Raw genomic sequence first — 13,573 nt, forward strand, 5'->3', positions numbered from 1 at the left:
AGAATGTGTCTGTCCTTGACCTCTTCTCTTGACCCCGTTTCTTGTTCATCGTAAAGTGTAACACTGTTTTGCTCTGTCTATATATGCTCGCCAATTGAAGGTTCATAAAATGACCCCTGAGCTATTTTAACAAACTAGTTGGTCATTGGTTGATGAAACACTTCACACCCCTCATTAGTAAAAATCATCCATTCAGGACACACTTACAAAAACTGTTTATAGACAGAAAATATGCTCAGACAGATTTATGTACTCCAATGGCTAGAGGTTACACTATTCAATATAGAACCAGGACTATATATTGACCAACATGACAAAACTGACTGATAATGTGGGCAGTAGATAATTGTGTCAAACAGTACAGTCTAACCATACTGCACAAAACTACTTAATCATATGTTAGCTTATACTTGAGGTGACATACTGGAATTTTTAGTAGTGATGGTGGGCTTGTGAATTCCTGAAGGGGCATGCATGAACAAGCAGGCTTTACATTTGTATTGTGGTCAGTTGGCTGGTGTGTTTGAATGCTATGTTAAAGCAGCATCTGCCTGGATTGAATGTGTATAATATCTTTACCTCATTTCAATGTTCACAGCTCTTATGAGAGAGTCATTTAGACAGTGGAGGAGGTAAGAGAGAAAACTGAATAAAAAATGTGTTATGTCTGACAATAGGGCAGTCTCAAATGATTGAAACATGACATACAGATACAACTGTTAACAGTAAATGTTTATTCCGCAAACGTGAAAAACTATGCAAAGCTTTTGGAGAATGTATACATTGGTAAGACTTGTTGGTAATAGAATCCTTTAAACTGACGTGATGATGGTCTTTGAACATTGTCGGGCGCCACGGTTCAGATCTATTTATGCTTCTTGAAAGCTGCAGAGAAAGAAAACAAGTGATCATTAAGATGAAACAGGCTCATAATGCAGATAATAGCTATGACTGAATGCTGCCTTTCCATTTCTTGGTGCTGTACTGCTATAGAGAGGTGATCATGTAAATAAGTATTTATGACAACATCTGAAAAAGAAAATGGGCTTTTAGGTTTATAACTTAGTAAGTGAAGTGACCAAAATTCAACCCCTAGAATCATCAAAATACAGCTATTTTTTATAATCAAATACATTTTTAAGGCAAAAATGAGAAATATTTGATGGTTCCTGGTTCTTAAATAAAAGATATTTTTCTTGGTCTCCTACATTTGAGCTTATTTAAGGTGTCATCTTGTGCTCTAGGATATTGTGATAACCCTGCCATTAAATTGATCATGAAAATAATGATCAGTTGCAGCCCTGAATCCTGCAGGTTTTCAGTTAATTGACCATAACTTAGTCTTTTTTACTGTCACATCTGACTTGTCACGTTGTATCTCAGAGTGTAGATGTGTCGAAATGCCATGAAATCCATTTGAACTACGTAGCATATTTAAATGTCCTTACCTCTTCTTTTAGTTTTCTTCTTCATAAGTTTCTTCTTTTTCTTGGGGCGAGGGTTGTCCCCATCCTGCGCCAATGAAAATTAAAACGTTAGAACCAGCAGTCGCATTAAGAATGTGATCGAAATAAATGAGCCACAATGGTCCCATTCATACTGGATGGAGATGGGCCTGTTAGTGACATCCTTTAGTGGCGTCTTATGTTGTCCAGTACAAGGTCTAAACATAGCACGAGGATTTTTCCAAGTCTTCTTAAATACATTTAACTGAATGAATTTTCCACATCTGCAAGCGGTGGAACAGACTATCAGCATGAGACTGCCGGCCAGTCATTACTCTCACTCATTAGTACTTTTTATGACAGCAGGCTGTAGGCACACAGTGTAGCTGTTGCCAACAATGCTGCCAGCACAGCACCAGACAACTGAGTCACCAAGATACCCAGACTTCTTCAAAACACACAACAGCGCTGTTCTGTCCAACATTAATTGTGTGCTGGTGGCAGCCAAAGTTGCATAATAGTCAATATAAATAATTTGGTGTGTCCCGCTGTTTTAAGCCCAGACTCTGTTAGGAATCCAACCAATACACGCTCCAATGAAACTGCAACCTCCACCTTAAAACTCCCAATCAATTCCTGTCTGAGCCCATATGACGGGAAATTTACTAATATTAATTTAACCGTCTGGACCGAACCTTTGAATTAACACCAGCAAATAAGGTACAGATGTTACAGTATGAGCTCACCTGGCCGCCCTCGCCGCCTGTCAGCGCCGTGATGTCACTGAAGTGTGTGATCCCGCTCAGCTGGCCGGACATAGACATCATGCCTCTCTTTTTGGAGTTCTTCTGACGCTTCGGCATGTTGAGACGCACCATCATCGACTCCTCATAATTTTTCCTGCGAAGAGGAAAAGAGAATTATTGGAAAACATGATCATCGTCACGTTATTTCTTTTTGAGCGTGTTTATACAAATATGATTTCTGTTAAGCCACCCCACATCATGTCTTAATAACATGTAGGAGAGTAAATACCTGTGGATCTCCTCGCGGCTGTCCCGCTCGCTCTGGAAGTCCTGTCGGTCCCTGATCTCATCGGGGGCGTCGCTGTACTGCTGTCGAAGCTCCTGGATCACAGAACTTCTGAGGGCTGCTCGCCGCTGACGCTCCACCTGAGCTTTCTTCTTGTCTGCTTCTGTCATGTCGCCATCTAGAGGAAAAAGAACGGGATAACTATTAATACAGGTTTTATAAATTGTACTTTAGGATAAGTAAGACAAAACATCTCAAATGAACTAGAGGAGATGTGCTGCTTTCTAGATTCTTTACAATCTTTTAACTTACACAAAATAAAACCTTTTTATTCTATTAATAAAAGGCAGACTGTAATAATATTTTATAACAAAGAGAAAGACAAAAACTCTTCAAAAAAAATACACAAACATTACCATAATGCACTGGGGCGATCTTGGGCGGTACATATCTCCTGCCACTAGAGTGAGCTGCTCTCTTCTCTGAGTCCGCCTTGTTGTCAGCATCACCTTCAGACTCCTCAGATTCACTCAGCTGTTTAATTCATGAAGCATGTAAGAATAAAAAACTCAGCCTGCAACAAAAATATCTCTGTAGTATCTGAATGACAGTTTTAATTTATGAGGATTTTTTTTGGCCTTACTTTGCTGATGAGATTCTCAGGGTTAGGACGCAGCTGCAGTGGGTCATTTTCAGCTAAAAATCAACACAAACAAAAGACAGTTTATACACTGAAGCCTGTGAAACGTGGAAGGAAATCTCTCTACAAGTCTGATATTTGACATGTGACCTAAATCAAATCTTTCATGGGAAGCCAAGGTTAAAAGTTAGATTACTGCTGGAAGCCACGCCAGTCTCACCTAAGCTGCCGGTGATAGCTGTGCGCACCAGTTTATCAATCTGGTATTTCAGTTTGTGGTCTAGCGGTCGCATCTTCTCCAAGACCTTTAAAAAAAAAAAAAAAAAAGCAGTAAAGGGGTGAAAGGTTATTAAATATGCCAGGTGAAAAAATTTGTTTATTGTTTGTTGTGTGTTCATACAACCATCTCACCGTTCTAATTGTGACCACCCTGTTCAAGGCTTCACTGTCCTTGATTTTGCCTCCTTCTGTCTTGATGCTAATCAGATGAGTGAGGTCTTGAAGGTAGAAGAGCAGCAGGTGATACCGAAGATCCAAGAAAGACAAACCCTGCAGACAGAGAGGGCAGACAGAGAGTTAGAAGGCCTCAAAGAAACGAAGACTGCAACTAACAGCTAGTTTCCTTATTGATTAACCTCACTGTTTTCCAAGAGCCCAAATTGCTTGTTTTGTTTTGACCAACAGTTTAATCAGTATTTATGAAAAACAAGTGACTAAAAACAAATTATCAGTCATGACAACTATGTATTTATGTTAAATACGTTGATCAAATATGCTTAGACAAGCAGCAGGATGCTTCTCTGTATTCAGTCTCTTATTTTGTTGTGTGTTGTGTTTAGTTTGCCTTCTTGTGATGGTCCAAACATCTTGGTGCATACAGTAAGAATCTTTAGAAAATACAAACACACTGGTGTGTACTTTTGGAGCTCTGATGAAGCTTTTACTCACCTTTGATGTCTTAAACGCCCCATCTTTGACATTTGTTAGCAACTTGCGGACATGACTTGTGACTGAAGCCACCTACAAAGAAAGATTTCATTCATCTGTGAGCGGTTTAAACAGCGTTAAGATGTTTTGCAACTATGTACCCTGTCGTTAGTGTAACTGATGAATAAACAGACAATCAGCCATTAAATAATAATATTTAAATTTCCTTGGTTTGAGACCAATTTTATTGAAATGATATGGGATTGAACCAACAATGGAACTATAATAGTTTCAATACTACTTAGTCTGATGTGTCATGACATGTGAAATATATTTTAAAGAATTTGTTTACATATCTCAAACAAACATAATTACACTTGGGACTGTTAATTCCCCATGACTTCAATTAATATATTCAAATAGTATTTCCACCACATAACCGACATACTGTACCTGCTCTGTGAGAGTATTCAGCAGCTGTACAGCCTTTGGCAAATCACTTTCAATCAAATCCTGTAAGACAGTGAAAAGACATACAAGAAAGAACTGTTAGCTGGAGGCTAGCTGGTTAGCCCAAGTCTTTACAAATGAAACAGCTATTATCCCTCACTCTACTCAAGCTCACGTTAACACACAGTCAACGTGTACACATTCAGTCGTCTGAATGGTCCATTAGGTTGACAAAAGTCATGGAAATATAACAGAAATGCTTTATTGACTAGCAGCATGCTAAGCTCAACTCACGTTGTCAATAGTGGAAGCCATTTTGATTTTATTGAGAATACGGAAGCCGCAGAAGGACAGAGTCGAAGGCAGCGCATGATTTGCTTGTCACACGTTTGCACTGTTCCGATAACAATTAGAGCTCATGGCATGCTGTTATAATGTTACAATGTTGCACTGGTCGCTTAATTAGAGTTCATACTGTTATAATGTTAATATGTTGCACTTGTCATTTAATTAGAGCTCATGCTATTATAATGTGACAATGTTGTACTGGTCAGTTAATTAGAGCTCATACTGTTATAGTGTTACAATGCTGTAATGGTCAGTTAATTAGAGTTCATACTGTTATAGTGTTACAATGCTGTACTGGTCAGTTAATTAGAGTTCATACTGTTATAGTATTACAATGCTGTACTGGTCAGTTAATTAGAGCTCATACTGTTATAGTGTTACAATGTTGTACTGGTCAGTTAATTAGAGTTCATACTGTTATAGTGTTACAATGCTTTACTGGTCAGTTAATTAGAGTTCATACTGTTATAGTGTTACAATGCTTTACTGGTCAGTTAATTAGAGTTCATACTGTTATAGTGTTACAATGCTGTACTGGTCAGTTAATTAGAGCTCAAGCTGTTATAGTGTTACAATGCTGTACTGGTCAATTAATTAGAGCTCATACTGTTGTAATGTTACAATGTTACACTTGTCAGTCAATTAGAGCTCATACTGTTATAGTGTTACAATGTTGCACTGTTCAGACAATTAGAGCTTGGACTGCTAATATTACAAATCTCTTAGAGTTAGCAGAACATCTCTCTCTTTGTGTGTGTGTGTGTGTGTGTGTGTGTGTGTGTGTGTGTGTGTGTGTGTGTGTGTGTGTGTGTGTGTGTGGATGTGTGTGTGTGTGTGGATGTGTGTGGGTGGGTGTGTGTGTTTGACAGAGAGAGAGAGAGAGAGAGACAGAGAGACAGAGAGGAAGTGATGGTGTGATAATCACAGGAGTACCTGTCTGGCTTATTTTCAGACCATTTGCAGAGTGTCAGACTGTCAGAGGACAGCCTGAAGAATATTCTGAGAGTTTGTGGAGAGAAAAGTCATGGTAAGTCTGTTCAGAATTCACTAAATTCTATACCAATATTAAACAAACATAGATGTACTTTTATACTATAGGTACTTTATAATGTGTCTTAGATTTAGTATAATCAGTCATTGTACCTTCTCTTTTTGAACAGAATTTATATGGAGTTATTTAAAGGTCTTTTCTTGTAATTTATACTTTATTTGATAAAGTGACTGTTAGTGTCAGCTAGAGTCAGGTTCATAGCTTTACGGAAATACTATATGACCGTTGGTCTCAAATAATTGATTTTCATTCATGGTTTGCAAACTAGTGTTTGTTTCTTTCTGCCTTACTTTTCTGTTTATTGTATGATTTGTCTTGTGCCTACGCAGATCTGTATTTACTTTTACTACTTACTTACCAACTAAGAACATTACATCCTGGGGGTTAAAGTGTTTAGTCTTTAACCCCCATGCAAAAAAGTATCTTACACATTTTATTGTAATTTGGTTGTTTCATTAAACCAAATAATATTCTTATATACCCAATCATCCATCATTTTATATATATTGGATGTGTTACTTGATAATATGTCTTTATCTTAAGAAGATAAGATGTATAGATGGTGAAGTGAAGACATTTGTATCTTTGGTTAGTGCTGGAAGAAGAATTAAGATCCTTTATTTAAGTAAAAGTAGCAACACCACGCTGTAAAACACTATTACCTTAATTGAGCAAAGGTACAAAACCAGTTAAGTATTAGTAAAATGTGCTTAAAGTATCAAAGTACACCGTGTTCAGTAAAATGAGCTCTTTCAACGTGTTGAATTGTGATAAATTGTATTTGATTATCGTCAACAGTTTATTGACAATTATAAGCAGGATTTTACTGTTGTAGTTGGTTGTAGTGGGCCTAATTATAATTACTTTATCTAGTTGTGGAGTTTAATCTATAACAATGCATGATATTTTATAAGATCTCATGGTTCATATGTAAAATCTTAATCTGAGATCCATTTGATAATTAAAGATGTCACATAAATGTAGCAAAGTAAAAAAAATACATTCCAGTATTAAATACATTAAATACAGTATGACATAGTAGTGAGGGTGTATAAAATGGAAACCACCCTATCTGCTAGTTCTTTAAGCACTAATGACTATCCTCCTTCTTCCTTTTTTTGGCTCTCTTTTTTCCCTCCATGTTACTTCTGTGACTATCAGAGTGCTTTCTATTTGTATGTTGTACATTGGATTTAGTTTGTGTTGTTCATTTGAAAAAAGGGATTAACAAAAAAATAAATTTAAATTAAACTTAAATCCCACTTTGTTCACTGAACCCCAACAGATGTCTGATTCCAGGGTGTCGTCTGTCATCCAGGAGTGGGTGAGCTCATACCCAGGTCAGCCCCACACCCACTCCCACACCCAGACCCTGAACCCCACCACTTCCAACATGGCTGGTTCGACTAATCAGCTGACTCCGATGGACATGATCTCATACAGTCAGTCTCAGGGACTGGTCAGGGGGGGCGGTGATGACAGAGTGGCTGAGCAGATGATGGGAATGTCGTACCTGCCGTACACGTCGACCTGTCTCAGCAACACTTCGAGTGCAGGGAGCACAAACCACCACCAGAGCCATACCAACACTCAACAGGTGAGACAGAGGTTTTTACACATTGTCTGAGTGTGATACCTAAAATAAAACTTCATCATTCTTCTTCATAACTAAGACATGTATGATATTCTCACCTGCAGGACTTCTCTCCCTTCCTCCTGCCAACCCTGCGGGCTCCAGTGACCAAGAGGAGCATCAGCAAGGACAGTGCAGAGTACCGCATGCGACGTGAGAGGAACAACATCGCAGTGAGAAAGAGCCGGGATAAGGCCCGCAGGAGGATCCTGCTGACCCAGCAGAGGGCCATGCAGTTGCAGGAGGAAAACCAGAAGCTGCAGATGCGAATAGGGCAGCTGACACAGGAGCTGGACACTCTCAAACACATCCTGTCACAGCGGCACCAGCAGGGAACCGAGGACGGAGCAGCGGGGGAGTCTACTCTTTGAACACAGCCAAGAAGCACATGTTTACCTGGTATTCACATCTAATTACAAGCATCAGATTAATCATTAATATGTCTAGTCAGACCCCCAAGACTCAAACCCCAAAGTCTCCTCGTTGATTTCTCAAATAGTCTCCAACAAGGCAAACATTTGTGATAAATCAGGAAATAAAAAAAGTTACTCATAGAAATCCAGAAAGGCTAAGTCAAGAGAAACTGGCCTTTCTTTAGATTCTGGCATATGTTTCACTTCTCATCCATAAGGCTTCTTCTAGCCCATCTTAGCCCATCTGGATGTATGATATACTTTACATCACTTATAGAAGTAGATTTGAGAATGCATTACTGTGTGGAGTGCAAAATTGAAAAGAAAGAAAGCATGACACACCAGCAGGGCCGTAGTTACTACTGAGAACACTGAGGTCATGTCCTCTGTGTTTGCTGTTCAAACCAGGGGGAGATTAAGGTCAACTCGCTGAGATCCTCACCCCTCAGTCACCTTTTCTACGCCTGTCAGGTTTTCTGTTCTGGTATTGATTACTCATGCACTTGAAATTTGCAGTCATTTTTGAAACAATTCAATTTTGCACTCAAGGAAACAGTAAAACATTTGTTTCTCCCCTTTGACTGTGGATTTTGTTGGCCTAATGACAAGACCCCACAAGCTGGGTGAAAACATATTTTCTAGCTGACTTATCTGTGTCAGTTTTGTCAGTATGCGATTTGTGCTTCCAACAAACTTGTTTTTTGTTTTTTTGTTTTCAAAAGCCCTCATGTTTCAGCCCTGAACAGATATTTTCTAACATTACCTGTAACCCCACTACATAATGTGCCCTTGCTTTTGGCCTCTGTTGTTTCTGTTTCTTAAAGGCCAAACTCTTTACAGAGTGGCACTCTTGTTACGACTCCATGCATGCCGCTTCAACATGTGGAGAAAGCAGAAGCTCGACAGGCATGCTGTGGTTAGTTATTATTGCTAAGATAATGTAAGAGTTCAGAGAATTTCACTTATATTTCTGGCTACATTTCTGAGATCTTTTATGCTGAGAAATGAAATAGACAGTATAACAGTTAACTGAGTCAATAAAATGTAAGTAAAAGAAATCATGATTATTTAGTCTGTTTTTCTGGGTGAGAGTTGACTTACTCATGATTACTGTAGGAAAAAGGGTGATGGATTTGAATGTAAATTCTCTTGAGTTATTGCATATTCAAATTGTGAGTGTTGAGACCTGAGAGCACACAGAAACCTTATAGAAGTGGCTGAATCTGTAAACATATAAACCTTTTTACACTTGTAAAACAGCTGCGTTAGATAGGAAGAAGGTTTTAAGGAGATTTTGATGTACTGCAGATCTAAAAATCCAAAATATTGGACAAACACAAACAAAAATGTATATTTCGATATAGCAAATTCCAAAACTCACTTATGGCTCTTAAAGGCAGCATCTTCACATAAGTACTGTATGTAGACTGTCTTATCATCTACCTGATACTCTGATAGTCAGAGATGAGTGTAAGTGTTGTTTGCTCAATAGCGTTACACAACAGCCTGTGGTTTCCAGGGGATTAAATGAAATCTAAGTGTTTCTCTCTGTATACTCTTATCTCTATGGGATTACTTGAAAAGATTTTAACACATATAAAGAGATTATCTTTGGTGTTGTCAATGTGTTATATATACATTTATAGTAATACACTGCTGAAGAGATACTTTGTCAATTTTTTTTACCTAAAAAAATGCTGGTGCCTATATATAATGCAACATGGTCTTTTATGTCTACCATTTCCCTATATATAAAACCTGTAACAAGTGATTCTAATTTTACATTAAAATATATACACAGAATATTTAAAAATGTCTTTGGTTATTGAAGCAGCTTCACTGCTTCCTCAAATAGCCTTTACACATGCGACACCATCCAGCTTTCATTACAGCACACTGCACCCTCAAACAACACATCTTTCTTATAAAAAATGGTGTGATATAACCCCAGTTTCTATTCTGTCCATAAGCAGGGAACATGAAATGCACCTGCCACATTATTTACCATAAGTTGTCTACCCACAGAAACGGACGTCATGCCATGGACCGTTGTTCACCAGCGGTTTCCCTTTGTGGGATGGGCAAGATTTCAACACAGTGGAGGACGGAGATGAGCAGCGCAGAGATAGTATCAGTGTTTCGGGCTGCCAGGGCCTTCCTGTGGCTGTGATGGTAGTGAAGGGACACAGAGATAGGAGACAGAGAGGAGGGGGTGGGGGTAGCCAGCCAGACACATTTTTATATAAATCTTTGCTCAAAACAATTGTTGCATCATATTATATTTATATCTTATATATTTGGGGTAAAACATGTTCAATACCGTATTAGAACCAAAAGTAGTTCTTGAAGTTTGGTTCATAAGGGTTGAGGCATGTTTGCATTATCACTCTTATTATGATATTTTTTTAAATAACCAAAAGCACACATGTTCCAGTTCTAATGCCCTCTTTGACTCTCATGTTGTGAATATCACAAGTAAATAAATAAAAAAGGCTTTTAAGAATAGCGGTTTTATAGCTGGTTTAGGAACTGAAAACAAATGAAGCAACGTGGATGTTACACCTTCTTACATAGTAAAGACATTTTGTCATTATTACCAGTTACCACTTAAATATTACAATAACATGTCACAGTTGTCCTTGGACATTGACAGTAACCCCAGTTTGAGTCCAATCAGGGATTTTTGTTGCACATGTTATCCCCATCTCCCCTCACATTTCCTGTCACCTCCCCACTGTTCACTATATAATAACAGAAACACCTGCCTGAGGATTAAAATATTAATTTGCAATCATTAAACCGATCTGAAAACACGAACAACACTATATTGATCAGAGCATGCACCTTTAATGTGAATGCATTTTATGAACTCTGCAGTTTAATTAATCCAGCAGGAATGAAATCTAATCAACTATTACTGAGCACTGTTCTTCACAGATAATAAGTATCTCTAGTAGATTATACAGGCTGCAAACATGGATGAATAACAGCTGATTGTGTGTAAATTCAGGAGTTTTGGGGTGAAAACATCAGAGAATATAATAAATTAAAGTGCCTTTTATTGTGAAAAGATTTTGAATAGTGAAAATACATGGTTGATAAAATGTCAGAATTTTTACAAACTGGATACTCTATCCTCATGATAAACATTAACTTGATGTTTTTTTGTCACTTTGGTAATGAACTACTAATTTACAAAGGAGAGTGAAAGTGTGCTACAGGCTACTTACTGCCTGTCATGTACTGAGCAGCACATAATGACTTCTTGTGTGACCGTGTCTGTTGAAATGTCCCACAGTGTTGTGTGGGGCAATATGTGGTCCCAGGACTGCAACATCTCCACAGAGTGAAGAAAGACTGTATTTCGCCTAATCCTTAGCAAGTTACCCAACAGCAAGCCGACCATATGAGCCCCACCACAACCCCAGTGAACCAGCTCTAATCTTAGAACTGCTGTCAATTAAAGATATGTTTAGTTTTTATGGTAGTGGTCGAGCATCCATCGAGACAGCTGGAGCAGAGACTGACCGAATATACATGCGACACAAGATGGAGTCCAAATATGGGAGGCATAAACTTTTCACCCTTGTTTCAGCACTTCCGCACTCCACATTCATACGTTCACAACTAGAGGCAGCTCAGTATAACTCTGCAGTGAAACACTGAGTTTCTTTCCCTTCAGGTTCCACCCATGTCTTCAAAAAACTTCACAGTATCCAGTTAATCAATATGCAATAATTTGATGGTGGTGGATGATCTGTTGTACCCTGGTGCTTTTTTTATGAAATGGAAGAGTTTCATCCCTCTCTAAGAAAGCACATTTTTTATTTTAATATCTATCTTTGTTTTATACAGGATTTTAAAGGCACCACTGTTGAGACAGCAGTAGAAATCCCCACCAATGTTCATTATCTGTAATACATCAGTCTTATCTTGGTATTTAGAGGGGAAGTGGCAGCCATCATTGTGCTCTGTGGGCGAGACACACACACACACACACACACACACACAAACACACACACACACACACACACACACGCGCGCACGCACACACGTACGCACGCACGCACACACACACACACATTCACTGTGATGACAGAAGACATTAATCTTATTAGATGGAGGGGGTGTTTTCTGTTAGATTTAATGTCAGTATTACCACTTTATGATCCTCTTTAACATAGGAGAAAAGCTTTCTAGTGTTTGGTACAATTCACATTTACAGCAATGCCTGTGTTGCCCATGTGGAGCCACTTCTGGCTACTGCAACACCAGTGGAACAAACTGGTTTGGTGCCATCAAGTGTAGCTTAACAGTCATTACCACCAGCGTTTGATATTTGCCATTTGCCGTTTAGTCACCTTTTATATTATAATATTGACTATGGTGTCCTACGATTTATATATTTGAATAACTAGATCTACAATGCTTTAAATGTAAATAACCACTGTGAATGTGCAAATCAAGATTACATAAAATGTTTTTGTCTAATCAATTAAATTGTGTCCTGATTCTGTGTGTGTGTGTGTGTGGCGTGTGTGTGTGTGTGTGAGAGAGAGAGAGAGAGAGAGAGAGAGAGAGAGAGAGAGAGAGAGAGAGAGAGAGAAAGAGAAAGAGAAAGAGAGAGAAAGAGAAAGAGAGAGAGAGAGAGAGAGAGAGAGAGAGAGAGAGAGAGGTTTATATCCTTACAGGTGAATGTGAACTGTGTGTATATGTAGCAGGTCTGTGAGTGTGTGATTGACTGTGTTACACGTCACTGCTGAATTCTATCCACATCTGGGCGGGAGCTGCATGTCAGGTCTTGATTACCACAAAGATAAAAGTGAATGATTGGCTGTACTTTGAACTCAAGATGAAGCAGGCACCATGCTAACATAACAATGTTATGTTCCTTCAATGATTTAAAAAAAAGAAGAAGAAGGAAATATTAATGAAGTAGACTCCTTATTCTTTAAGGACCAAAGATGATGATGCATATATGCTCCAAACATGAAATATGATGCTGTTACAATGCATATTAGGTGAGCTAAGTCTGGCATTTTATTATATGACACCTAAAAACAAGGTGTCTGTCTAATTTACTGGGAGAGAGGGAAAGAGTAACTCAAAATATCTCTTATACTACTAGTAGTAGTGGTAATAGTGGCACTCTGTAGTAATACTGCTGGCAAGCCTTCAGCCTCATGATGACTGAAGTAGATTAAATGCGTCTCTGATGTCATACTTGCAGTCAGAATGCAGTGTGCCAGCAACAGAGTGATACATATGATTGAAACTGAACAGCCCCCCCCCCCCCCCCCCCCCATACCTCTCTCATGTGTACTAATGATAAGTGAATCCTTTCATATTCACATCAGCCTGGACCATAAAGGCAGTCCTGTGTGGGTTATGATTTATGTCTCCACCATGCGGCAGATCACTGCATGCATTCTTTTTGTTACAGAGAGCCGACAAAAATAAGATATCTCACTCCCTCTGTATATTTCTACCATCACTTGGAGAGAACTGTCAAACACATTTTTAAATTACTGAACTATAACTGGAGCAGAAATAAAATGTACAAACAAGAAAAGTGTGCAAACCTAAAACTAATTATGAATAAATAAAATTAATACGCGTCAACAACAATATATT

General features: G+C 38.5%; 2 protein-coding genes across 2 annotated transcripts; one reads left to right on the top strand and one right to left on the bottom strand.

Moving 5' to 3' along the window:
* Nucleotides 1–718: 718 nt before the first annotated feature.
* Nucleotides 719–4,809, bottom strand: ngdn (neuroguidin, EIF4E binding protein). Its single transcript, XM_053342254.1, has 11 exons — nt 4,789–4,809; nt 4,498–4,557; nt 4,066–4,137; nt 3,529–3,666; nt 3,338–3,422; nt 3,121–3,173; nt 2,894–3,011; nt 2,481–2,655; nt 2,192–2,345; nt 1,449–1,512; nt 719–885 (listed from the first exon to the last, which is right to left on the bottom strand). Exons 1-11 carry the CDS (start codon nt 4,807–4,809, stop codon nt 866–868), a joined length of 960 nt encoding a protein of 319 aa, XP_053198229.1. The 3' UTR covers nt 719–865.
* Nucleotides 4,810–5,744: 935 nt separating this feature from the next.
* On the top strand, nt 5,745–8,061 carry cebp1 (CCAAT/enhancer binding protein (C/EBP) 1). The gene is made up of 3 exons (XM_053342261.1): nt 5,745–5,869; nt 7,179–7,490; nt 7,592–8,061. Exons 1-3 carry the CDS (start codon nt 5,867–5,869, stop codon nt 7,895–7,897), a joined length of 621 nt encoding a protein of 206 aa, XP_053198236.1. The 5' UTR covers nt 5,745–5,866; the 3' UTR covers nt 7,898–8,061.
* The last annotated feature ends 5,512 nt before the right edge of the window (nt 8,062–13,573 follow it).

The sequence above is a fragment of the Scomber japonicus genome, chromosome 21 (assembly GCF_027409825.1).
Source record: "Scomber japonicus isolate fScoJap1 chromosome 21, fScoJap1.pri, whole genome shotgun sequence".
Classification (NCBI taxonomy): Eukaryota; Metazoa; Chordata; class Actinopteri; order Scombriformes; family Scombridae; genus Scomber; species Scomber japonicus.